We start from the raw sequence: 27874 nt of genomic DNA, 5'->3' as shown, positions 1-27874 counted from the left end.
ATGATTATATAAATTGGGGTTGAACTCAATTTTGGCCCACTTTGATGGCTTAACTCAGTTATTTTATATTGGACCTGGTCTAATAAAGTCTTATTATCCATTTTCCACATTAGATGCCAATACACAATAAACACAACATCCCTCCTGGCCACCCCCACTGATCTTACTTTAATATTTTTCTTCTATTTATCTGTTGAAGTACATCTGTGGAAAATATAGAACAGTTTTTGGGTTGTGGCATCATCAGATCACATTAACAACAGGAGAGGCTGCATTTGCATTGTCTCATCACATTTTCAGGGTATAAACAACTTGGGCTCGATACAGTGCAAGTTTCTTGTACAGTATCACGTCACTCACTCCAAAGTCAATTCCAACAGTGATCGGACATTGGTCATGTAATTCACAGTCCCGGCGTAAGCTTGACATATGTAGATTTTGTTTATGCGGTCCCCAACAAGCACAAACAGCCAGACACAGCTTGGATTGAGTTTCTTTTTATGCCTATGATGTGTTCCAGGAGGTCTGAGCCCAAATTATCCTGAATGCACTTTCTGTGTTTTTTAATTCACTCATGGGACGTGGGCGTTGCTGGCTGGCGGGCATTTATTGCCTGTCCGAGGCTGCCCTTGAACTGAGTGGCTTGCTAGGTCACTTCAGAGGCAGTTGAGAGTCACATGTAGGCCAGACTATGAGAGGACGGCAGATTCCCTTCCCTGAAGGACATCAGTGAGCCAAACGAGTTTTTCCTACAATCTGCATTGGTTTCACAGTTATCAGTAGATTCTTAATTCCAGACTTTGTTTATTGAATCTGAATTCCACCATCTGCCGTGGCAGGATTCAGATCCAGGTCTTCAGAACATTAGCTCAGTTTCTGAATTAATAATCTAGTCATAATACCTCCAGGCCATCACCTCCTTTAGTGACTCCCCTGCTCTGCACTTTGATTGCAGTTACAGAAACTCTGCCTGAGCTAAGGTTCTGTTGGGTATCGAAGGGCTGGACAGGGCGAAGGACTTGTGATCAATTTTGTTTTGTCTTTCCCTGCCCCAGCTGAACCCTGCAGCTTCACCGTTCACCCAAGGACTCTGGCAACAGAAGCAGAACTCATTGTAACCCAGCATACAATTATAAACCAGGCAACACCCCATGCACTTCTCCTTAACATTGTTCCTGTTGAAGTAAGTGCAACACTGAAAGACACTTAACCTGCAGACTGAAATGTTGGGTTACAAACAGTCAGATGGGATGTTAGACACAAAATGCTGGTGATGTGAGGATGTGGAAGATAGAAGGAGAGCAAGATTGGTCTTCAGCGGAAAAGTGTCGGGTTTCCAGAATGTGCCAAAATTCTGCACTTAAAACAATCCCTTTCTGAAATATAGTCATTGGCACACCACCACTAAATATACTTTATTTGGAGATGTCAGTGTTGGACCGATGAAGGGTGTCGCTCCGAAAGCTAGTGCTTCCAATTAAACCTGTTGGACTATAACCTGGTGATATGTGATTTTTAACTGAAAAAAAACATACTGACAGATTTTTACACAGTAAGGTCCCACGAGCAGCTAATTAAATCATCAATCTGGTGAAGCTGTTCAATGGAGTAATTTTGACCAAACCACAGGTGGTTTTAAAAAGCGTTCCACGAGTTTTACACATACACAGGCAATCAGCTGAGTCCTCAACTTAAGTCTCATCTGAAAGACCTTATTAGCAACAAAGCAGCATTCCCACAATGCTGGCAGACTGAAATGTGTGCTCAACTCTTAAGACTATGAGACATAGGAGGAGAAGTAGGCAAATCTGCCCATTCAGCCTGCTCTATTATTTAATGATTGGCCTGATAATCTTCAACTCCACTTTCCTGGCTTGCCACCCATTTGCGTTGATTCTCTTACTGATCAAAAACCAACCTGTTTATCTCAGGATTGAACATGGCACATGGCCCAGCCCTGACAATGCTTTGCAGCAAAGAGTGGGAAGTGAGGTTTGACCTTATGATCTTCAAAGTGATAACTGAGACAAGTAAAGTAACAAATGAACTTACTTTCTCGAGGCTCACCAATCACATCTGATTTCACTGGTGTGGGATCACTCCAGGAGCGACCAAAACTCTTCTCTTGTCGCTCAGAAAGACCTAGAAACAAAACAGAAAGAAACATGGAATGATTTCAGGTTTATATGCAAAGGAGCAGCTCCATAAAGTCAGCGTGATATTATAAGCTATAGGTCTAATAGTTGATGATGTTCTGGTAAGAGAAAGCATAGAAGTTCTACATGATGCATTGAGAAAAGCTTTTGACACACACTTTAAATCCCACAGTGATTTAGTAATTGAACCGGTGATAATTAATGGATTTACAATTTTGGAGAATATTGTGGGTATGGAGCTTTGAACGATGAATTAATTAGAAAATGTATTGCAGTGAAAAAAAAAGTAAAGATTGTTAAAAAAAATGTCAGTATGAAGATTGAGAAGTTGTCAGACTTTGTTCAATCCAAGGAGGTATCAACAGATGAATCCTACACAGTATGCAGCAGAAATCAGGGTTCAGGATCTTTCAGTACTGTGAGGAACCATCATAGTTGGATGGGTGGCATACAAATTGTCAAACAGTCTTACCGCAAATTCAACCCAAACTCTGGGTCAGATATGTAGATGACACCTTTGTAATCATTAAAAACACAGAAATAGAGAACACACACCGGATCATCAACGCCACACTCACAGGAATCCGATTCACTAGAGAGGAAGAAAAGGACAACCAACTCCCATTCCTAGACGTGATGGTACAGAGAACACCGAACGGAGAATTCACCACAAAGGTTTACAGGAAAGACACACACACAGACCAAGTCCTAAATTACGAAAGCAACCACCCCAACACGCACAAAAAAAGTTGCATCAAGACACTGTTCAAAAGGGCCACAACACACTGCAGTACACCAGAACTGCAAAAAGAGGAAGAAGAACACCTCTACAATGTATTCACCAAAAACGGATACACCTGCAATTTCATCAACAGATGCCTAAGGGAAAGACAACAGAATGAGGACATGCCGCAACCCAAAGGACTAGCCACACTACCATACATCAAGAGCATTTCCGAACTGACAGACTACTGCGACTACTAGCACACAAACCAACAGCCACTCTCAGACAACAACTCACCAGGACGAAGGACCCGATACCCAGCATGAGCAAAACCAATGTAATGTACAAAATCCCATGCAAGGACTGCACAAAACACTACATAGGACAAACAGGAAGACAGCTAACGGTCCGCATCCATGAACACCAACTAGCCACGTAACGACACGACCAGCTATCCTTAGGAGCCACACACACAGATGACAAGCAACATGAGTTCGACTGGGACAACACTACTATTATAGGACAAGCCAAACAACCAGTGAATTCCTAGAGGCATGGCACTCATCCACAGACTCAATCAATAAGCACATCGACCTGGACCCAGTATACCGGCCACTGCAGTGGACAGCTGGAACTGACAACCGGAAGCGGCAGATTCAAACCACTACAAATGCCAGAGGAAACATCACAGATGCGCTTCACAGGAGGCTCCCAAGCACTGAGGATGTCACCTAGACAGGGGACGAAACATCTGCAACACAAATTCCCAGCTCAGTGAACAGAACCACAACATACAAAGTGGCTTTGTCATCCTCTTGAAATACTGACAAAATGTGAAAAAAAATTGATATCATCAATGAATGATTTACAAGCTGTGGCTCCAATCAAAATGACAAGTGCAACAGTTGTCCAGCAATGGGACAGGGTGCCATAAGTTTGGTCTGTTGGGGTGGGCGTTTTAGAAAACACTACGTTAATGTAACTTCAGCAAAGACACACATGAGAATTCTTAGAAGCATGGCATCCCAACCGGAACTCTACCAACAAGTCCATTGACTTGGATCCCATTTAGCAGCCCCTGAGAAAAAGAACAGGAAATGACATCATCAACCCAAGGAAACCCAAACATATTAATAGAAAGTGTGCTACACTACCAGTGCTTCATTTGGAGGCTCACTGAAGATGATGTTACCTAGTATGGTGACGAAACCTCTGAAAATGAACCTTCCACCTCAGCGAGCAAACCTACATCCAGTAACTTCATCACTCTAAAATAAAGGAAAGGTTCTGCAAAGGGATTTTTTTTTCAGAGAAATAAAAACAACACAATAAAGAAAAAGTTCACCAAGTTAAAGAACAGAAACAAAGGATGAAGACGACATTTCTTGGTGAAGTCCGAAAGAGTCAAACAGACTCTGGATCATCAAGTTGAAGGAAAAAGGATCTGGAACAGAAAGTAAGCTCCACACTAGAGCAGCAGTTTTAAATTTTGGGGATAGCTTACTAGAGTTGAAGAATATGACATTCAGACCAGCAAACATTAAATTCCAAGGTCCAGGAGGTACAGATTTTCAGGTAGGCAAATCACTACAAAGTTTAGTCAGAGATGACAAAATATACATTGAGAAATGAGAAAACCCCATTGTTCAGCATAAATGTGTGTATGTATCTCGGCCTCAGAGTCAATACAATATTTCAGAAAATCGAATATCAGCAAGAACTTTCACAGCTGTTCAAGTGCTTGGCAAATTGAGCAAAAGTACCACACTACTCTGCAAGAAGATGCTAAGCCCATTTTTTTGTATATGCCCAGGAAAGATTCCTCAACTTCTCATGGGAAAAGTTAAATCTCAGTTAGATAACATTATTGAAAATGGGTCATATCTGGGTCACAGTGACAGAACTGACACAATGGTGCTCAGGGCCAGTTAACTGTCCCCAAGACAAGACTGTGTGTGGATCTCTCTCATACAATCAAAGATGTAAGAAGGCAAATCCATTCTATTCCATCTGTTGGTGATAGTTTGACAAAATTGGCAACAAACAGGTTTTTCACAAAATTGGGTGCTAACATCAGGTTTTGTTAAATACCCTTAGACCAAGAGTGTTCATTGCTGACTACATTAATTACACTGATCAGGAAACATTGCTTCAACCGTTTACCATTTGGAACCTCCACTGTGCCAGAGCTTTTCTAAACAGCAAAGTCTAGAATCCTGGAAAGAAACAGGGAGCCATTACAATATGGATGACATCCACTGCATCCTAAAATGAAGAAGGAGCATGTTTCAAGGGTCAAGGAAGCATTAACTACAGAACATTGGTCTTACACTGAATGAGAAATATAAATTCTGTGCAGCAACAATTACATTCTTCGGACACATTATCCAAGGAGACAAGACATCATGGCAGATCCAAGGAAAAGAATAGCCATTGCTGAGTTTCCAGCAAAGTGTGTAAATGACTTCCAGTGAATCAAATACATGGAGAATCAAGTGGGAATACTCAGTTAGTCTTTTGATAAATGTCTAACAATAGTACTGGAGTCAGGAACAGACTACAATCTTTGAAAAGATCAAAGAGAAGTTACTTTTTAATGATGTAATTCATTACAATCCAGACTTATTCACGATAGGAGTAGTCCTTATTCAAGAGTCAACTGATAGAAAGCAGAAACTAGGTAGTTTCCAACCTTCTAGGCTCAATATTGAGTTCAGCACCTTCAAATTTTGAACCCATTCCTTCCTTCCTTTTAGCTTTGCTTGTTACATTCTCTGCCACCATGTCTTCTCTCCCCTCTCCCACCCCAGTGGGATGTTTGTTCTTTCAAGTCTGATAGTTAGACACCACTGTTCTGCCCTTCTCACATTCCAATCACTTAATCTGAATTATCAACCTCCTTTCTGCCTCAAACAGCTCCCTCCTCCCCTATTATTGCATAAATTCTGCCCCTTCCAAACTTCACTTTAGCTCTGATGAAGTGTTATTTCAATTTGAAACATTAGCTTGCTTTCTCACCATGGCTGCTGCCTGACACACTGTGAGCTCCAGCGGTTTTTGTTTTCAAGCACGGCATCTTGCTATGCCAACTGTGTGCCAGACACAACCAAGCGCCTACAGAGCCAATGAATACATCAAGATTTCCAGAAAGACTATAAGAAAGACAATCAACCGATTTGTTTGATTTGAGGGGAATACGCATTTAGTCCAAGTCAACTATTATTCAAGGTGGATTGAAATGGCAAGACTTCACCTTTAGTCATTCACCCACAGTAGACTCATGTTCAGAAAACTGTAAAAGGATTTTTGTGATACATGGTTTATTGGAAGAAACAGGGTCAGACCTTAACTCATATGTGAGGATTTCAGGGAATTTACTGAGTCAGTTTAGGATTCAAGCAGGTGACATGTTCTTCGTTCTATTCTCAGTCGAACGGAGAGGCAGAAAGACCAATCAAGTGACACCTCGGAGTCCAGATTGGGAAGTAGCTCGATTTAGTTACAGAGCAACAGCATTGAATAATGGGGACTCACCAGCATTGAATAATGGGGAATGGTTAATGGAAAGAGGTTTAAAATGGATGAACCAGGTTTAGACTATAACCTCAGGCCAAACATAATCTCTCAAGACCACATGATAAATCAACAAGAGAAAAGCCACAGGAAAAAGTAGCACAGACAGTACAACTCTGGTCACAGGGTAAAAAGTGCAAACCTTAAAGCTAGGAGACAATGTCTGGTTAAGAGAAAGGAAGTCAGAAACCATGGTCATCAGAGAAACAGATGTACTAACGTCTTAGAATGTCAGAACACCTGAATAGGAACAGGAGAGAATAGATATCACTTGAGCTAAGGAGTGAAACCGAGTATGATTTTCATAGGACATGGGGCAGCCACAGTGTAGAGTGGCACAATTATTCCAGACATGTTACAACATCATCAGCCTAATGACAGACTCACACAAACCAGAACTGGATCTTCAGTCAGAGTTCCACATTGCCTTTGAGATTTGAACCTTGGAATAGGGAATGGTCAGGCTGGTGACAAGATGCTAATAATGGGGGTAACTGTGATAATCATAATAATGATGTTGATAATGATCTTCCTGATTAATTTTAATCATTTACACAGTTTTTGTAAACTACTGGAATCATATAGACCAACAAGGGAGAAACTTGGGTGGAGAGATGTGGGATAATGGAATTAATGTAAATCAGGATGATGTAACTGACCACATGACTCTGACATCATTAACAAAGATGACACCAATCCAGAACAAGCATGTGATGAGGGCGGTCTTAGATACTGCACTAATGGGTTGTATTTGATAATCTATTATTTACAAATGTAAGTAAAGGAATCTTACAGCACAGAAGGAGTTGAAGGGCCTTATTACTGATCAGGAGGAAATAGTCTCACAGAGAAAGTACCTGCAGGTACCTAAACCCAAGACAGTTCTGACCAGTATGTCAATGTGCAAGTAGCAGTACTTTAATCCACAAGATAAATTCTTCATGCTTGTCGACTCCAAGCTCTGAGTCCCCTTACATTTTGACACACTCTGGAGCTGAAGTCAACAGTAAAGAAGGTTACCTCAGAATACAAAGGGACCTTGATCAGATGGACAAATGGGCTGAGGTGTTTAATTTAGATAAATGTGAGGAGCTGTATTGTGGAAAAGAATATTAGGGCAGGACTTATACACTTGATGGTAAGGTCCTGGGGAGTGTTGCTGAATAAAGACCTTGGAGTCCATGTTCAAATTTCCTTGAAAGTAGAATCTCAGGTAGACAGAATAGTAGAAGAAGGCTTTTAGTATGCTTGCTTTTATAGGTCAGTGCACTGAGTATAGGAGTTGGGAGGTCATGTTGCGGCTGTACAGGACATTGGTTAAGCCACTGTTGCAATACTGCATGTAATTCTGATCTCCCTGCTACAGGAAGGATGTCGTGTAACTTGAAAAGGTTCAGATAAGATTTACAAGGATGTTGCCAGGGTTGGAGGATTTGAGTTGTAGGGAGAGGCTGAATAGGCTGGGACTATTTTCCCTGGAGCGTCGGAGGCTGAATAGCCAAGATCTCTTCCCAGGATGGGGAATCCAAAACTAGAGAGCATAGGTTTAAGGTGAGAGAGGTAAGAGTTAAGGGGACCCAAGGGGACGAAGATGACACCAATCCAGAACAAGCATGTGATGAGGGCGGTCTTAGATACTGCACTAATGGGTTGTATTTGATCATCTATTCTTTACAAATGTAAATAAAGGAATGTTATAGCACAGAAGGAGTTGAAGGGCCTTACTATTGATCAGGAGGAAACAGTCTCACAGAAAGAGTACCTGCAGGTACCTAAACCCCGAGACATGTCACATAGAAGGTGGTGTGTGTAAGGAAAGAGTGACCAGCAGAAGTGGAGGAGACTGGTACAATTATAACATTGAAAATGCATCTGGATAGGTATATGAATAGGAAGGATACAGAGGGACATGCGCCAAATGGGACTAGATTAATTTAGGATAGCTGGTTGGCATCGACAAGTCGGACTGAAGGATCTGTTTCCATGCTGTACAACTCTATAACTCAGCTAAAACGCAGTGCATGGAGAGAAGTAAGCATGCCGAAGAGTCAACATTTTCAGGGTTTAGAGAACCAAAGGGTGGGGTCAGAGTGCAGAGAGGTCAGCTAGTTAAGGGGTCAATGTGCTGAGGCACTCGCTCTGCTGCAGATCCACACAATATTCTGTGAATATCATGCAATTCCAGAATTCAATCGCACAGCTGACCGCTCTTCACTCCAGTCCATTTCATTAATTTCCCCTGCGTGTGTCTGTCATTAGTGCTGAGTCTTGTCATGAGTGAGCTGCTCAGTGTTCATAATCAAGTCTGACACCAGAGCCCGAGGGGGGTGTATTTAATTAGGCTTTAACATAAGCGAGGCAATAAGGTAGTTAAAGTGCAGATTACCATTAAATAATGCATAAAAGAACTGGGCTGGGAATGGGTGATGAATCCACGAAAGGATTTAATCAATAATTACACACAGAACTGTTGCCCCATCCTCAGTCACAGCCCAAAGTGTATTTTTGTAGTCCCTGTTGATTGGATAAATAGCTTTTTTCTGAATTGCATCACCTTTTGAAATTATTGGTTGCCAGCTACCCTAGTGGTCAACTAGCTATTTGTCAATGGCTGGTATGTTATTCCATTACATGTCAGGTTGGTGTCACAGTCTGAGCTTGTTTGCACTGAACACCTACAGATTTAGTGTAGAGACCCTAACCAAAAATCAAGGGTGGAAATAGTAGGCAATGCCCTCTTCCTCTAGCCCAGGATACCTTCCAAACTAACACAAGAACTTGCACTTATGTGGCATCTTGTCTCTCAATGAGTCATACTGCACACTCATTATGTGGATCAGCTATAACATTATTAACATTTAGCAGCAGCTTAAGAAATGATGGCATGTTAATGATGCCTACACTGTTAATGTGCAAATTGACCAGCAACCTCAAGGAAGTAACATTGGAGAAGCAAGGGAGTAGCATTGTTAATTAGAGAGTGCATTACAGCTGCAGAAAAGGAGGTTGTTGAGGAGGGTTTGTCTACAGAGTCAATACGGGTGGAAGTCACTAACAGGAAGGAGCAGTCACTTCGTTGGGTGTTTTCTATAGACACCCCATTAGCAGCAGAGAGATAGAGACTGGACAGCAGATCTTGAAAAGGTGCAGATGTAACCGAGTTGTTGTTATGGGTAACTTCAATTTCCCCAATATTGATTAGAACCTCCTCAGTGCAGATGATCTGGATAGAGCTGATTTTCTCAGGTGTGTCCAGGAAGGATTCCCTTCCTGACTCAATATATAGATAGGCCGACTGGGGGGAGGGGTATTGGATTTGGTGCTAGGTAACAAGCCAGGCCAGGTTTCAAGTCTCCCGGTGGCAGACTATTTCAGTGACAGTGACTACCACTGCCTCACCTTTACCATAGCCACGGAGAGGGACAGGAACAGATAGATAGGAAGGTATTGAATTGGGAGAGGAGAACCTACTCTGCTATTAGACAGGCACTGTGGAGTATAAATTGGGAATAATTGCTCGACGGGCAATGCACAACAGAAATGTGGAAGCCTTTTAAGGAGCACTTGTTGTATAATTTTTGTCCCACTGAGACAGGCAAGGAATGGTAAGGCAAAGGAGCCTTGGATCACAAGAGGAGCTTCTCGTCAAGAGGAAGGAAGCTTATTTAAGGTTGAGGAAGTAAGGATCTGGCCCAGCTTTACTGGATTACAGGGTAGCTAAGAAAGAACTCAAACATGGACTAAGGAGAGCTACGAGGGGGCACAAAAATAGCCTTGGCGGGAAGGATTGGGTATGCGATGAATAAGAGAATGATAAGAGAGAGGGTAGGGCTGATCAGAGATAGCAGAGGGAACTTATGCACAGAGTCTGAAGAAGGTAGGGGAGACCCTAAATGAGATTTTTGCTTCAGCATTCACGAGTGAGAAGGACCTTGTTGATAGTGAGAACATTGTGGACTAGGCTTGAAGAGACTGATATCAAGAAAGTGATGAGCTGGAAATTCTGGGAAGCATTAAGATAGAATAAGTCCCCAGGAATGGACCAGATATATACGGGACACAAGGAATGAGATTGCTGCACCTCTGGCAATGATCTTTGCATCCTCACTCTCCACGGGAGTGTTACCGGATGATTGGAGGGAAGTGAATGTTCTTCCTCTGTTCAAGAAAGGGAATCAGGAAAGCCCTGGGAATTACTGACCAGTCAGTCTTACGTCTGTGGTAAGCAAGGTGCTGGAAAGGATTCTGAGAGATAGAATTTGTGACTATTTGGAAAAACGTAGTTTGAATAATGATAGTCAGCATGGCTTTGTGAGGGGCAGGTCATGCCTCACAAACCTTATTGAGTTCTTTGAGGATGTGATGAGAAACGTTGACGAAGGTTGAGCAGTGGGTGTGGTGTGTATGGATTTCAGTAAGGCACTTGGTAAGGTTCCCCACTGTAGGCCCATTCAGAAAGTTAGGAGGTATGGGATAATTTGGCTGTCTGGATACAGAATTGGCTGGCCAAAAGAAGACAGCGAGTGGTACTGGACGGAAAGTATTCCGCCTGGAGGTTGGTGACCAGTGGTGTCATGCAGGAATCTGTTCTTGAGCCTCTGTTTTTTGTAGTTTTTATAAATGACTTGGATGAAGAAGTGGAAGGGTTTGTCGATGACACAAAGGTAGGTGGGGTTATAGATAGTATGGAGGGCTGTTGCAGACTACAACATGACACAGACAGGATGTAGAGCTGGGCTGAGAAGTGGCAGATGGAGTTCAACATGGATAAATGCAAAGTGATTCATTTTGGAAGGTCAAATTCGAATGCTGAATACAGGGTTAAAAACAGGATACTTGGCAGTGTGGAGGAACAGCAGGATCTTGGGGTCCATGTACATAGATCCCTCAAAGTTGCCACCCAAGTTTGTAGGGTTATTAAGAAGATGTATGACGCTTTGGCTTTCATAGGCAAGGGGATTAAGTTTAAGAGTTGCTAGGTTTTGCTGCAGCTCTATATATATTGTGTCCAGTTCTGGTTGCCTCTTTATAGGAAGGATGTAGATGCTTTAGAGAGGGTGCAGAGGAGATTTACCAGGATGCTGCCTGGATTGGAGGGCTTGTCTTATGAAGAAAGGTTGAGTGAGGTCGGGCTTTCACACTGAAGAAAAGAAGGAAGAGAGGTGACTTGATAGAGGTGTACAAAGTAACTTTTCCCCAGGGAAGAAGTGACTGTCATGAGGGGTCATAATTTTAAGGTGACTGGAGGAAGGTTTGGAGACATGTCAGTGTTAGGTTCTTTGGACAGAAGGTGGTGGGTGCGTGGAATGGACTGCCAGCAGTGGTAGTAGAGTCACAGACATTAGGAACATTTAAGCGACGGCTGGACAAGCACATGGATTGGCAGTAAATTGAGGAATGTGTAGGTTAGGTTGACCTTAGATGAAGACAAATACTCGGCACAACATCGTGGGCTGAAGGGCCTGTTCTGTGCTGTACTGTTCTATGCTCTAAGTAAGAGATACTCTGGGAACTGCAAATATTCAGAACTCGCTGGTAGCCCTTACTCCCCTGGCATCTCAGACAGCATCTCAACCCTTACGCATGACCATTAAGAACATTTATTGATGTGGGACTGGAGTCACAATACATGGGTAAGATTGGACCAAGGGCATGAGGGCTATTTTCCTCAAGGACATTGGTTCTATATTTAGAGTTTTCTGAAATGAAACATGACATCTGATTATTTTTTCATTTTCACCTCAAATTTTCAGACCGTCAGAATGCAATTTGAATTTGGGGTGTTTTGCCTCAGAGTATTAATCCAAGACTCTGGATTAGTTCGAGATCGTGGCCATACTTAGAACTTAATGAAAAATCCTCCATTCCTCACTTGGCAGTTTGCATGAGGTGCCCAATTTGCAACTCTGAAGGTCTCTGAGAGGGAGCAGTTGGTGTAGGTCTGAGTCCCATTGCTCTGTTCCTCAGAGTTATCCTCGGGCTTATTTCCTGTCACTTTGAAGTAGTGAGTACCATTACGTGACTGTGTAGCTCAGCATTTGACTGTTAATTTCACCGAATCCAAGAGATACTGACAACAACTCACAAACAGGCAGAATGACAGGCACAATGACACACAAACAGGCAGAATGACAGGCACAATGACACACAAACAGGCAGAATGACAGGCACAATGACACACAAACAGCCAGAATGACAGGCACAATGACACACAAACAGCCAGAATGACAGGTACAACGACACACAAACAGGCAGATTGACAGGCACAATGACACACAAACAGGCAGAATGACAGGCACAATGACACACAAACAGCCAGAATGACAGGCACAATGACACACAAACAGGCAGAATGACAGGTACAATGACACACAAACAGGCAGAATGACAGGCACAATGACACACAAACAGGCAGAATGACACACAAACAGGCAGAATGACGGGTACAATGACACACAAACAGCCAGAATGACGGGTACAATGACACACAAACAGCCAGAATGACAGGCACAATGACACACAAACAGGCAGAATGACAGGCACAATGACACACAAACAGGCAGAATGACACGTGCAATGACACACAAACAGGCAGAATGGCAGGCCCATTGACACACAACAGACAGAATGACAAGCATACTGATACACTAACAGGTAGAATTAAGGTAGAATGACACACAAGCAGGCAAAACAACAGGCACATTGACAAACAAACATTCAAAGTGACAGGCTAACAAACATAATGACTGACAGCCAACAGATCGATCAACATCCGAATAAATTAAGAGATAAACTGAAACGGAAACAGGTGGAGAAACAGACAGAGGGACTAATACACAGACCACTCTGACTTACTTTGCACTCTGATTCTTCGACTCCCAACCATTCGAAGATGTTTGCGGAAATTTCTGCAGGTAAATAAAATGATATGTAAAATCACCAGGAACTAACCTAAGCCCCTTCAAGGGCAAAACTGCACAATTATATCACTATGGCTCCAGTTATACGTGGTTTTATGCCTGTTTAGTACAGAGAAAATAACAGCACAGGCACAATTTACTGGAGCAACAAACTGTGCTACGAAGGGGTCACCTAGTGGAGGCAGGTACAAAGGAGTTTCCTTTGTCAGTTGCATTGGCCCAGTGACCTATTTAACTGGTGGTGGGTGGAAATGAGATGACTTTGGTGACTTCTGGATTAGGTTGTGTCATCTGCTCCTGTTTTATTTTCTGTAGTTGATAAGGTTCACAAGGGCAGGAGAACCCAGGCCCACGGAATGTTCCTCCTGCAAAGCGTGGGAAATTAGGGAACCTCCAGTCTCCACACTGATGACATATGCAGAACGTCTGTTCAGCTGCTGGTTTGCCCCCCAGAGCTGCAGATGGACTCACAATGGAGTATTCATGAGGCTGTGAATGACGCGAAGGGCATATTTAGTGAGCTGGTCACACCACTAGTAATGGCTATAACACAAGAGTTTGGTGACGACCAGGAAGATGAGTAAGTGTGGACAGGCAGTACGGGAATCCCTGTGGCCATTCCCCTCTCAAACAGGTATACCATTTTGGATACTTTGGAGGGAATGAACTGCATTTATTGTCACATGTACCAAGGCACAGTGAAAAACTTTGTCTTGCAAGCAATACGGGCAGATCACAGAGTTAAGTAGCACAGATGGTAAAATACGTAAGCAGTGACAAAAACAAAAACATGGGTACAGGGCGAATGTTAAGAGTTTGTGAGTCCATTCAGTATTCTAACAACAGTAGAGTAGAAACGTGTGCTCAGGCTTCTGTACCTTCTCCTCGATGGTAGAGGTTGTAGAAAAACATTGCCAGGGTGGGATGGATCTTTAAGAATGCTGGCGGCCTTTCATTGACAGCGGGCTGGTAGATGGATACTATAGAATGGCCTCTCAGAGGAAAGCAGCAGTAGCAACCAGATCAGTGGTAGCACGACTGGCTCTGTTCTACAGCAGGGAGTGTCCAAGTGTGGGCAAACAGTAGTGACAGAGTACTCTACAGTCTGAGGCATAGGCTGCAAGCGAGATGGTGTGTTGGCTCCCTCGTGTCAGGGTCAAGGATGTCTCTGAGCGAGCACAGGATACTCTCAAGGGGAAGGGTGAGCAGCCAGAGGTTGTGGTCTAAATTTGTACCAATGACATAGGCAGAAAGAGAGATGAGGTCCTGCGAAAGGAGTTAGGTAGGATATTAAAAACAGGACCTCGAGAGTTGTAATCTCAGAATCACTTCCTGTGCGAAGTGCCAGTGAGGCTAGGAATAGAAAGATAGTACAGATAAATGCATTGCTAAAGAGCTGCTATAGGAGCGAGGCCTTCAAGTATACAGATCATTGGGATGTCTTCTGGGGCAGGTGAGGCCTGTACAAGGACGGGTTGCACCTAAACCAGAGGGGCACCAATATCCTGGCAGGGAGGTCTGCTAGTGCCACTCAGGAGGAATTAAACAAATGTGACATGATAGAAAGGTCTTTTTTTGAGGGTAGAAACATGAATTACTTGAACACATAGATTTATGGCAAAAGGGGGAAGTTTAAGGGAGTTGCGAGAGCAAGTTGTTTTTTAGGAGTGGTAAGAGCCTGGAATGACAGCTGGAGGAAGTGGTGGAAATGGATACAATAGCAAAGTTTAAGAGGCGTCTTAATTGATAAATGAACAGGCAGGGAATAAAGGCATATGGACCAAATGGAGGCAGAATGATTTTGATTTCGAAAGGCATCATGTATTAGCTCAGCCTTGGTGGACCAAAGGGCCTGTTCCTGTGCTGTTCTGTTTTTGTTGTCCCATGAAGTGTTTGCTTCCAGGCTATCACTGGGGGCCTGGGAATGCAACCGACCACCCTTTGGCCCATTGACAGTGCTTAACAATGAGGACATCATAGTTTCCCACACTGTCAGAACTTGGGAATGGAACACATTGCCATTTAATCTAATTTCAAGAGCAGCTGGACTCAGAGCGCTCTGCTCTACTGCAACATCAGTGTGTCTCAGCAATACCATCCAACACTACACCAATTTGATACAGTTGCTGAAACTGTTAAGATCCTATCTCCATTGTCCTGGAACGTGTTTTTATTTATTCATTCTCAGGATGTGGGCATCACTGGCTTGGCCAGCATTTTTTTTCCCATCCATAATTATCCAAAGGGCAGTTAAGATCCATAGCTGCTCGTCACATTGCAAGCCAGACCAGGTAAGGTCACCTTCCCTAAAATGACTTTCTGACATTCAATCATTAAGGTTCTTAATTCCAGACTTTTTGTTAATGAATTCAAATTGCAACATCTACCATGGCAGGATTCAAACTCAGGTTGCCAGAACATTACCTGGGTCTCTGGATTAATAGTCTGGCAATAATACCACTAGGCTATCACCTCCCCATATAACTAATGGCCAGACCTCTGCAAATTGACAGCTCATGTTCCTAGCGTGAACCACCAATATGGGGGTGGATTTTTGACTCTCAGAATGAATTCATACTGAGCCCAAGATGACATTGTACGACAGACACAGAAAACTGGACAGAGGAAGCCCCAGGTACATGCTAACAGGGTGTGAGTTCACAGTGGAGAAAGGAGACAGTTGCCTGAACTAAAGTGTGAATACAGTGTTTAAACTACAATATCACCAGTTACAAGGCATGACGTTTTCTGGTTATGTGGCAGCCAGTTGTGTCTCCGATAAGTGGAGCCAGAGGAATTGGCTAAGAGCCACATACCTCTGGATCACAGTGGCACATTCGTTCTCCCGCTTCCTCCTCTTCCTTTCCATGCAGCCCCGGAAAGCCCTGAGGGAAAATGTGATCAAAGTTCACCACAGACTGAGCTGTACCATTGAAAATCAAGCACTGGCTCTCTAGACAAAAAGGAAAGGGTTGCTATGGAAATAGAAAAATAGAAGTACTCACGATATTCTTTATGACAGGATGGTTGATTGGCAGTAAAAGAGAAAAAGATCTTATTAATAATTCTGAGTTAGACATTCAGCATCATAGACAAGTTGTTAAATAACACAATCCAAAAACCAACAAGTCCATTATATCCTTTTCCCCTAAGCCCCTTACACAATCCTGACATAAAATCCCTATTTCCCAGGTAATGATATTTGAGAATATATTCCCAATTTGCAATGTTTTATAATCTATTCTTCTATTAGGAGATTGAAGAGATATTAGAACTGCGAACATGATCGTGACAAATGTGTTTATTAACGTTCATCCTGGTGGTTCACGCTAGGAACATCCTGGGAAAGACTGGTATTGGAATACAAAGACTGGTACTGGAATACAAAGACTGGTACTGAAATACAAAGACTGGTATTGACTGCACATACCAAGTTGAGCACTGAATGTGGTAGTGGACCCCTATCTTAAACCATCGGTAGCAGTTGGATAGAATGGAGTGAATAGCCATTTCAAAGAGCAGGCGAACTTCAGCCACATTAAAGTAGGATTGGGGCTACATAGATAACAAATGGGCAGTTTGATTTCCGACTCTAAAGGACAATAAGACATAAGGGAATTAAACATGCACAATCAAATGAGATACCGTTCATTTAGGGGATACTTCGGTCAGGTTAAAAAAGATTAACTTCTTTGTTAATTAATGGGACATTTATGCAAAAGCTTACTACTCTGAGGATATAAAACTGATTAAAAATAGTCCTCGTTGAATGCTTGTCATCAAAATTGCCCGTAACGCCAGTGTAGCTCAGTTGGATTATAAATTAAAATCTTGCCTTATGGAGCCCAGCTTGAAACTAGCAGTCATTGCATTAAACCTTTCTGTTTGTTATCAGAAAGAGGGTTAAGAATGCTGCTCATTATTTTGGTTCTCCCACTTAAGTGATTCATATTTAGACCATGTGGCCCAAGTTCCTGGGATGAACATTAATAAGCACATTTGTCACCACTATGTTAAGCAGTTCTAATAGCTCTTCAATCTCCTAATAGAAGAGGTTACAAAATGGAAATAAACCTGAACTACATAGCTTTCCCTTTTAGTGATTTTAATTAGATTGATTGTTTTTGAAGTTCAGAGGATCTGAGCTATTGCTGAACTTGGAATGATGAGGCTTCATATCAGGTAGGGTCCAGTACATCAATGAGGTAATTCAAAGGTGGCAGATTGACATTTGTTGTGTCTGTATTTGCACTGTGCAGGTGGTGAGTCCCTGGTCCTATGTGTAATGGTGATCGATGACAAGGTCTTTGATAATTTATACATTCCCATCATATTTGCCAGAGGAAGAATATTGGTACAAGCAGCTGATCAGTGTTGACAAAAATCATGTCACCTGCCTATCAGTTATAGGATGATATTGATTCTTCAAGCTCCATCCATATCAGAGTCTTTGAAAGCAATTCTGCAACAAAGTGAAAACAGAAAATGCTGGAAATCACGGTGGGCCAGGCAGTATCCACTGAGAGAGCAAGCTAACATTTTGAGTCTAGATGACTCTTCATCAGAGCTGATGTGAAGGGTGGAGTGGGCAATATTTATGCAACAGTAAGGGGATGAAGTACTTTCTCCCCTAGCACTTCACCCCGCCACCACTGCATAAATGCTGCCCCCTTCACACTTCATGTCAGCTCTGAAGAAGTCATCTAGACTTGAAACATTGGCATGCTCTCTCTCCATAATGCTGCCTGACCACCTGTGAGTTCCAGCATTTTCTATTTTCAGTACAGATCCCAACAACTTGCTTCTGCAATAAAATAGACGGCCAACACCCTAAAGTAAAATGGCAATCCCAAAGCCAATCTTTTTAATCTCCCTGTCTTATCTCCCACATTTCATTCCTTCCCTTTCCACATCTTCTCTCCTTGATCTGATAGCTTCATTTGGTCCTGACTCCCCAGACACCACACCACTGCTGGGAGATTGCCTGGTAGTTATTAAAGAAGGAAGCACTTGGACTTATTTAGCACCATTCGTGAATGTGAAGCATCTCAAAGTACTTGGCAGCCAAAGCAGAGCATTTGAAGTGTAGTCACTGTAGTTAGAAGGATTTGCAACAGTCAACTGTGCCCAGTAAGGTCCTGTCAGATGACTGGACAATTTCTGGTGCTAGTTGAAGGATAAGTATTAACTAGGATACTGTTTTTTTTCCTTGAACAGTGCTGTAAAATCATTTATGATTAGTCAGCAGATGGAGCATGGCATGAGTATGTGAAAACCCACTCTGGCAATCTCTATGACTCTACATGAAATTCCCCTGTCCTTGTATTGCCATTTGGGTGTATTCCTATCACATAGCACCATTTCACATCCTTGTCCTTCATAACTATAAAAGGTTCACTAAACTAATTCCTTGTTTTGGTTAAAATCCACAAGTGCAAGGAGCATTTTGGAATGGCCAACGTTAGTTTGGGTGTGAATACCCTGGGAGACTGACAGGAAATGAAGAGCCATGATGAGGCTGTACCAGTGATTGGACAGGGTGGAGACTCATTCAGTCCTTAAGTGAGATAGCGTCTCACAAGATAAATGATCCCTTTACCATTTCCACCAACTGATCTATCCTATCACTCTGTCTTTTTTAGCTCAGTCAACTGTACCTCAAATGATGCAAGGTATTTCTCCTTTTTTCTTTGTATCAGGAGTTTGTGTGTTCAGGACTTGCACATAGGTTCAGCACTAATGTTTGAGGGCAGCATGAATACAGGTATTCTAATAAGAAGTTAACTTGAGGTGTTCTCCACGTATTCTGACAATATTGACCTATTGCAAAACACCTCAAACAGATGTTTGTTTTAACACATAGCCTGTGACTATTACAACGCGGGATTTTAGTTGCCCATACAGACCTTTATTTCTCTCGTTCCATCCCTAAGTCAGCTAATACTGCAAACAGATAAATTTCTGTACCTCATTCACAATTTATGGGAAATTCCTACATTCTGACAGTGAATATAATTTAAAAGTACTTCATGGGTGGCAGAGAGTTTTGGGCAATCTGAGGTCATGGAATTTAAGTCACTTTTCGGATCAGCCTCCTGACTCATCTGTGAATTTTCTCCTGGGTTTGCAAGATGCCTATGTATCACAGGAGCTGAAGCTCATGCCCAAGGGACTGCACAGCTGCACTGTTTAAACCCAAAACTGACTGTAGCCACAAGCTGGCATTCATTCTTATAAAACTGGCAATCCCAATATGGATCATGGGAAATAACAAATGTAGACCATTCAGCCCTTCAAGCTTGTCCTTCCAAAGACAGAGATTTTGGCTGATCTTCCACTTGAATGTCATTTTTCCACTCAAGTCACTTCTCCCTTGCTGTCTTTAGTATCTAGAAATCTGTTGATCTCTGTCCTGAACATTCTCAATAACTGAATCACCACAGCCCTTTAGGGTAGAGAACTCCAGAGATTTACAACACACAATGAAGAAATTTCTCCTCATCTTGATCTTAAATGGCCTGTCCCTTAATCCTAGACTCCTACAGCCAAGGGAGCATCCTTCCTGCAGGTTAATGATTCATTGTGTAAAATTGTATCTGTTAAATTGACTATTATTATAAATATATTGATCCGCACATTCATGCTAAGAATGAAGTAAAACTAGTCAGCAATTTGAACCAAGCCTCTTGTCACTGTGCACGGACTCTGTTTGCTTTTGGAGGTTTTGAGAAAATATACATCCAGAAAATATACAGGTCTGCATGAATCTGATTCAGATCACGTGGCAGTGCTACCCTTTAAATCCTGTCTTAAATCATCGCACAAGTACCTGAAGAACTGTGACAGTTAAACTCCTGTATAATCAAGACATCAAGACACCTCAAAACAGCAACTGTCTTTGCTAAAGCTGAGACAATGTCTACAGGGCCTCTGAATCAGTGACAAAAGTGGTGAAAGGATGGGAATTTTTTTTGAGTGTACCTCACTGCCAAGGTACCACAGAGGAATGAGAAATTCTGGAGCGTATGAACTACAACTAATAATATCAGGGCTTTGAAAACACTGTGGATTTAAGATCAGAATAATCACAGATCCCTTCACTATTTGATCTGTTCGCTGCCACAATAGATTATCATCAAGAAAGTTATTGGCTGAAAGCCTGCAGTTATTACATTAATGCATGGGACACAGCTGGTACATTACATTTACATTCAGTTGTAAATTCACAAATGGAGTGCTCGCTGTACATGCTAGCTGTCTGAACCTACTGCTATTCAATATTCAGTGTGAGCTCATTAAACACCAAACTGAGCTCTGAAGTGCTGGCAAATCTCACACATTTAACAAAAAACACTGATAGCAATAATAGGTCAAAAGTGCTTCAGCAAAGGCTTGAATATTGGGTGACACCAATTAGTTCCAGATTAATGGAACACTATTTCGGGTCTAGGAAGCATGTGGACCAGTGCTCAAGCCCAAGTACATATTGTTTCTGTCATTACTGCATTCAGATGCAGCTTGCTCTCATATACTGTACACACTGGATAAAGAGGAACTCTCACAGGAGCGACTGCACAGCTCATGCAGGACCAGCTCCTCATTATTAACAACACAGAAAACAGGAATGATCCATTCCATCTGGTACTTATAAACTCACATATGTCTCAATCACAGCTTCTCTACTTGTATATAGAGAATGTTAATTTTCTATTGCCTATATTCTAACTCGTGTGAAGTCTCATTCACCCTCAACTCTGTGCTCACTGACCTATACTGTTCCTGGATTCTGAATGCCTCGATTTTCAAATCCAGTTCCTTGACTTCAAACTCTCTGACGGCCTCAACTTTTTCCAACTCTGAAACTTTTCCCAGTCCCTCAACGCTCTGTGATGTCAGTACTCTCCTATTCTAACATCTTGTACATCCTCCACTTCCCTCAACTTAACATTAAGAATGCACTGTTAGCCATCTACCACCTAAACTCTGGGATTCTGAAACTCTGTCTCTTTGAAGACAATCCCTAGAGCCAATCACTTGTCAAAGCTTTGATACAACTACTCATTTTTGGTTAAATGTCAATTTATAACTAAATCACAGTGCGATGCATAGGAATATTTTACCATGCGCAAGTTGTTGTTGACCCTGTACAGTTTGTGTGTATCTTGTGTCACCTTCATTTACATAGCATACATATGGGGAGTAATCAGTCCATTTCATCAGACATAGTAGTCTTTGTGTCAGCTCTGTGGAATGTGTAAAATAGGAGCACACAGATGCTGGAAGGATGCAAAAGGTCAGATAACACTGTGTTAACACTGCGGTTGACAGGCTTTCATCACAACATTGAGATGAGGCATTAACTCTGACCTGCTGAGTGCTTCCACCCTCTTTTCGGTCTGACCTCAGAATTCCCAGGTACTCTGCACTGTTCTACTTTTCCATTGAACATACTTGTTGCTTTAAAAGCAACGATTCATTCCTATTGTCATTCTGTGCGTCATGTTTGTGTCTTGGAACGAGCTCCTGTGCAGGGCACTGTTTGAAAGGGGGGATCCCCAGTCCCATTCAGCACTGTGTATCAACTTATACCTACATCCCACCTTTGATGTAAATTGTACCAAAGGCTTCACAGGAATACCACTAGATATATGCTTATTGCACAACGGTTCAGAAGTGATCATCTAAACAGATGAATTCAGGAGGCTGGAAGAACACAGCGAGCCAGGCAGCATCAGAAGGTGGAGAGGTCAACATTTCAGGTGTAACTCTTCTTCAGGACCGAGGCTGGGAGTAAAGGAAGCTGCAGATAAAGGGAGTGGGGTGGGGGGGTGCAGGATAGAGTTCTGAGGATAGGTGAAAACAAGTTGAGGATACAACCTGGTTGATTGATGGGAAGAATGAATCCAGTTGGTGGCTGGAAGGAAGGATCGATGAGAGGAATGGAAGGGAGGGGGAGAGGCCGGAAAGGGAGTCAAGGATGGGAGGGGAAGTGACTTGAAATCGCAAAACTCATTATGGAGTCCTCCAGGTTATAGACTGCCCAGGCAAGACGATGAGGTGTTGTTCCTCTAGTTTGCGGTCTGATTCGTTGTGGCAATGGAGGAAGCCAAGGATGGTCATGTCAGAAAGGGAATGGGAAGGGGAATTAATATGGGTGGATGACTGGGAGGTCAGGTCAGCCCCCACAGGCCCGGCTGAGAGGCTCAGCAAAACATGCCCTTAGTTTACATTTGGTCACCCTGATGTAAAGAAGACCACGTCGTGAGCACTGGATACAGTAAACGAGGTTGGAGGAGAGGCAGGTAACTTCTGTTTCACCTGGAAGGACTGTCTGGGGCTCTGGATGGAGGTGACGGGCGTGGTGTACCAGCAGGTTTCGCATCGTTTCCGGTGGCAGGGGAAGATACCTGGAGTTTGGGGAGGATCGTGGGAGAGTGGCTCGAACTAAGGATCGTCGAAGGGAATGATCCTTGCGGAAGGCAGAGAGGGATGGGGAGGAAAAGATATTCTTGATAGTGGGGTCTGGTGGGAGTTGGCGGAAGTGTTTGAGGATAATGTGTTGGATGCAGAGGCTGGTGGAGTCATAGGTGAGGATAAGGGGTACCCTTTCTTTATTGCTTTTAGAGGGGGCTTGGTTTAGAACAGTGAAACAGGGAGTGAAGGTGGTACAGTGGAGGGCTGTCTGGATGACAGAGGGGGGGTTAAGCACATTGTTCAAAATAGGTGGACAGCTGGGATGCTTGGGAGTGGAATGTCTCTTCACCTGGGCAGATACGGTGGAGGAATTGGGAGAACGGGACGGAGTTTTTGCAGGATACTTGGTGGGAGGAGGTGTAGTCCAGGTAGTTGAGTCTGTGGGTTTATAGTAAACGTCTGTCTGGAGATTGTCGCTGGGGATGGAAATGGAGAGGTCAAGAGAGGGGAGGGAGGTGTCCGAGATGGACCAAGTGAATTTGAGGGCGGGGTGGAAGTTGTGAGCGAAGTCGAAGAACTGCTCCAGTTCATCCTGGGTGCAGGACGCTGCACCGATACAGTCATCGATGTAACAGTGGAAGAGTTGGGGCACAGTGCCTGTGCTTACACAGTACCTACACAGGCACCATACCTCCTCCCACCAAGTATCCTGCAAAAACTGCATCCCGTTCTCCCAATTCCTCCACCGTATCTGCCCAGGTGAGGAGACATTCCACTCCCAAGAATCCCAGCTGTCCACCCATTTTGAACAATGTGTTTTCTCCCCTGTCAGCCTTCCACCGCACCGCCTCCATTCCTTGTCCACTGTTCTAAACCATGCCTGCTCCCAATACAATAAAGACAGAGTCCCCCTTGTCCTCACCTACCTCCCCACCAGTCTCCACATCCAACACATCATTCTTAAACACTTCCGCAATCCAACTAGACCCCACCAACAAAAACATCTTCTCCTCCCCACCCCACTCTGCAAGGATCGTTCCCTTCGACAAACCTTGGCCCGCACCAGTCCCCACCAAACCCTGAGGTACCTTCCCCTGCAGCCGGAAAAGATGTAAAGCCTGCTGGTACACCACCACCCCTCACCTCCATCCAGGGCCCCAATCAGTCCTTCCAGGTGAAGCAGAGGTTCACCTGCCTCTCCCCCAACCTAGTTTACTGTATCCAGTGCTCCTGATGTGGTCTTCTCTACATCAGGGAGAATAAATGTAAACTAAGGGAACATTTCGCCAAGCATTTCAGCCGGGCCTTCGGGGGCCAGCCAACCTGACCTCCCAGTCACCACCCATTTTAATTCACCTTCCCACTCCCTTTCTGACGTGGCTATCCTTGGCCTCCTTCATTGCCACAACAAACCAAACCGCAAAATGGAGGATTAACACCTCATCTTCTACCCAGGTAGCCTACAGCCTGGTGGACTCCACATAGTGTTCTGCAATTTCAAATAACCTCCATTCCCATCCCTGACTCCCTTCCCAGCCCGTCCCATTCCCTTCCATTCCTCTGATCGATCCTCCCTTCCAGCCACCAACCAGCTGCATTCCTCCCATCAACCAACTAGGTGGTACCCTCTATCAGTGTTCACCTATCTCCGGGTCGCCACCCTAGCCCGCCAGCCCCTTTATCTGAAGCTCCCCTTACACCTATCCCCATTCTGAAGAAGGGTTACACCCGAAAGGTTGACTTCTCCACCTCCTGATGCTGCCTGGCTTGCTCTACTCCTCCAGCCTCCTGCCTGTCTACTTTGGTTTCCAGCATCTGCAGTTTTTTTGTCTCTTTATGAATTCAGAGCAGTAGGCCATTCAGCCCCTCAAGCCTGTTCGTCCATTTACATCTTAGCTGATCTGATTTTAACCTCAAATTTTCACTCTCTCCTACCCCAGTAACCTCTTAGTCCTTTGCTTAAGAATTATCCATCTACTTTTGCCTTAAATATTTGAGGCTCTGCTTCGATTGCCTGTTCAGAAAGAGAGTTCAAAGAATCACAACTATTGAGAAAGAAAATTCCTCATCTGTGTTTTAATTGGGTAAAATTTGCTTTTTAAACAGTGGCTCAGTGGTTCTAGATTGTCCTATTAAGAGGAAACATCCCCTCCCTATCCTCCCTATCAAGATATCAAGACCCTTCAGGATCTTAATTCACTAAAAGGTAGTGGATATAAGCCTGGCCTGTTCAACCTTTCCTAATAAGAAAACTTCCTCATTCCAGAGATTAGTCCAATGAACTTTCTCTCAACTACTCCATCATATTTACATCCTTCTTTGAATAAGGAGACCAATACTGTACATCATACTCCAAACGTGCTCTTACCCATATAACTGAAGCATAACCTCCCTACTTTGGTATTAAATTCTCTTCACAATAAATAATATTGTATTTGCTTTCCTAATTATTTGTTGTACCTGCACACTAACCTTTTGCTATCCATTTGTGAGGACAACCAGTTTCCCTATATCGCAGAGCTCTGCAACCTTCGATCATTTGGAATCATTCCACATTTTCGCTCACTAAAGTAACCTATCTATCTTTTGTGACTTCTTAAATTAATCTTCACAACTTACTTTCCTACCTATCTTGTGCCATTAACAAATTTGGAATTTACATCCCAAATCCCTTCATCGAAGTCACTTGTGAACAGTTGAGGCAGATTGTACACAATTACGGTCACAGCACAGAGCCCTGCGGCACATCACTCATTACATCTTGCCAACCTGAAAAAGACCCATTTATGCCTACTCCCAGCTAGTCTTCTATTCATACCAGCGTGCCTCCCAATGCACCATCAGATCTTTATTTTCTACAATAACCTTTGATGTGGGACTTTATCAAATATTTTTGGAAATCCATGCTCCCCTGTATCATACTCACGCCTGCATTGTGGTGGTTGCTGTCTGAAAGTTGAAGAGGTTTTCCTTTGGGAACCAAGTCCGAATTGGGACATCATCTGAAACAGAAAAATTATTTTGCTCAAAACTATCTGTAGGCAAATTAGAAAGTATTTCAGTAAAGGTCACTTTAAAATGGAGGGCTGGGAGCTGCAGCCACGTTTGCTACCTGGACTTGAACAGCGACAGGAGTGCAAATCCTTTGCCATAAACCAGGGAAGCAGCAAATATACGGGCGGATTTTGCAAAACTAAAGCCTAGAATCTCACTGGCATCTTCCTACTGCAGTTCACCACCGCCTTTGCCAGGATAATTAGGGCTGTACAATAAATGCTGGCATAGCCAGTGATGTCGATATCCAATGAACAAATCAAAAACATACAAAGTATATATTGCTGTTCCTGTTAATTCGCAAACATCCCAAGCTATTGAATCTAACAGAGCTTAGAATCAAAATTGTTGAATGATTTCAGCACAAAATGAGGCCATTGGGCTCATCATGTCAGAGTCAGCCTTCAGTAACAGCAACTCAGCTAGTCCCACTCACAACCCTGCCAATATTTGTTTGCTTTAGAGTACTATTCGACTTCCTTCTGAAGTTCGCAACTGAATCTGCCCCCATCTCACTCTCAGGTGGTACTTTCCCGATCCTATCACCTCACTACATACAAATGTTTTTCGCCATTGTCCTCTGGTTCCCCTCCACCAACCGTGACAGCTTCTTTCTACCCACTCTTTCCTGAACCATCAGGATTTGAAACCCTCGATCATATTTCCTCACAAATATGTTCTATATAAACAATCCTCCCAGTTTGCCAAACAATCCTCAGAGCTGAAGCTCCTCATTTCTAGAACCATACTTAAGTTTTTCTGTTTTGTTATAACGCCTTCACATCCTTCTCAAAGTGCCACACTCAGAACTGGGTGCAATACTCTAGTTGAGGCTGAATCAGTCTTTCATAAAGTTCATTGCAGCTTCCTTGCTTTAATATTCTAAGCTTTTATTTCTAAAGAGAAGCATATGAATGTCTTTGTAACCTCCTTACCATCTTCAATGATTAGGAGATGCTGGTGTTGGACTGGGGTGTACCAAGTTAAAAATCACACAACACCAAGTTATAGTGCAACAGGTTAATTTGGAAGCACAAGAGTGCTGCTCCTTCATCAGGTGGAGTAGAAGATTGTAGGACACAGAATTTATAGCAAATGTTTACAGTGTGATGTAACTGAAATTATATATTGAAAAAGACCTGGATTGTTTATCAGGTCTCTCATCTTTTAGAATGGGCATATTGGTTTCAGTTTTTTTATATGTAAATCCCAGAATGTTCTTAAAGTTACATTCTCAAGGGAACTTTAGCAATTGGTGTCCTATCAGCCCAGAAGGGGTGAGGTGCCTTGTGTGTGTGTGTGAGGCTGTCTGTGCCCCAATGTTCAGACTGATTCTAATCTAAAAAAGGAATTTACAGAATCTTACATGGATTCATGCAGTGTTTGAGCAAAATAAAATGTAATTCTGCAAGTACAAATTCATCCCACCAACCTAATATCCCCTCAAGTTTGAATACTAAACTTAGTGATCTCGGACTAAACCCCACTCTCTGCAACTGGATCCTTAGTTCCCTGACCCACAGGCCACAATCAGTGAAGATTGGGGACAATATTTCATCCTCACTAACACTCAACACTGGAGCCCCCAAGGGGTGCACACTCAGTCTCTAACTGTACTCACTGTATACCCATGACTGTGTCGCCAAATACCAGATTAATGCCATTTACAAGTTTGCTGATGACACCACCATAGTTGGTCGAATCTCAGATGGTGACGATACAGACTACAGATGGGAGGTGGAAAAATAGTGCACTGAGAACAACCTAGCTCTCAATGCCGGCAAAAACAAGGAACTCATTATTGACTTTGAGCGGGATGTTACTCATGCCCACCCCTACACATTAACAGCACAGAGGTGGAACAAGTGGAGAGTGTCAAACTCCTGGGAGAGGTAATCAACAACAAGCTTTCCTGGACTCTTTATATGGATGCACTGGTTACAAAGGCCCAACGACGTCTCTTCTTCCTCAGGCAGCTGAGGAAATTTGCCATGACGGTGAATACCCTTGCCAACTTTTATGGGGTGCCATTG

At 43.1% G+C, this 27874-nt stretch overlaps 1 protein-coding gene across 1 annotated transcript in view; it reads right to left on the bottom strand.

Annotated features, from left to right (window-relative positions):
* The window catches only part of LOC140469675 (NMDA receptor synaptonuclear signaling and neuronal migration factor-like), a 109628-nt gene that overhangs the window by 39502 nt on the left and 42252 nt on the right, over nucleotides 1–27874 (bottom strand). The window contains exons 4-8 of the mRNA XM_072566417.1: nucleotides 25714–25789; nucleotides 16379–16384; nucleotides 16190–16258; nucleotides 13309–13361; nucleotides 2053–2142 (exon numbers count right to left, since the gene is read on the bottom strand). Coding sequence (XP_072422518.1) covers nucleotides 2053–2142; nucleotides 13309–13361; nucleotides 16190–16258; nucleotides 16379–16384; nucleotides 25714–25789 — 294 coding nt within the window. The remainder of the gene's footprint in view (nucleotides 1–2052; nucleotides 2143–13308; nucleotides 13362–16189; nucleotides 16259–16378; nucleotides 16385–25713; nucleotides 25790–27874) is intronic.

This window comes from Chiloscyllium punctatum, chromosome 49, assembly GCF_047496795.1.
Source record: "Chiloscyllium punctatum isolate Juve2018m chromosome 49, sChiPun1.3, whole genome shotgun sequence".
Taxonomy (NCBI): Eukaryota; Metazoa; Chordata; class Chondrichthyes; order Orectolobiformes; family Hemiscylliidae; genus Chiloscyllium; species Chiloscyllium punctatum.
The sequence above is the reverse complement of the archived record's forward strand: the minus strand, read 5'-3'. Positions and strand labels throughout refer to the sequence as shown.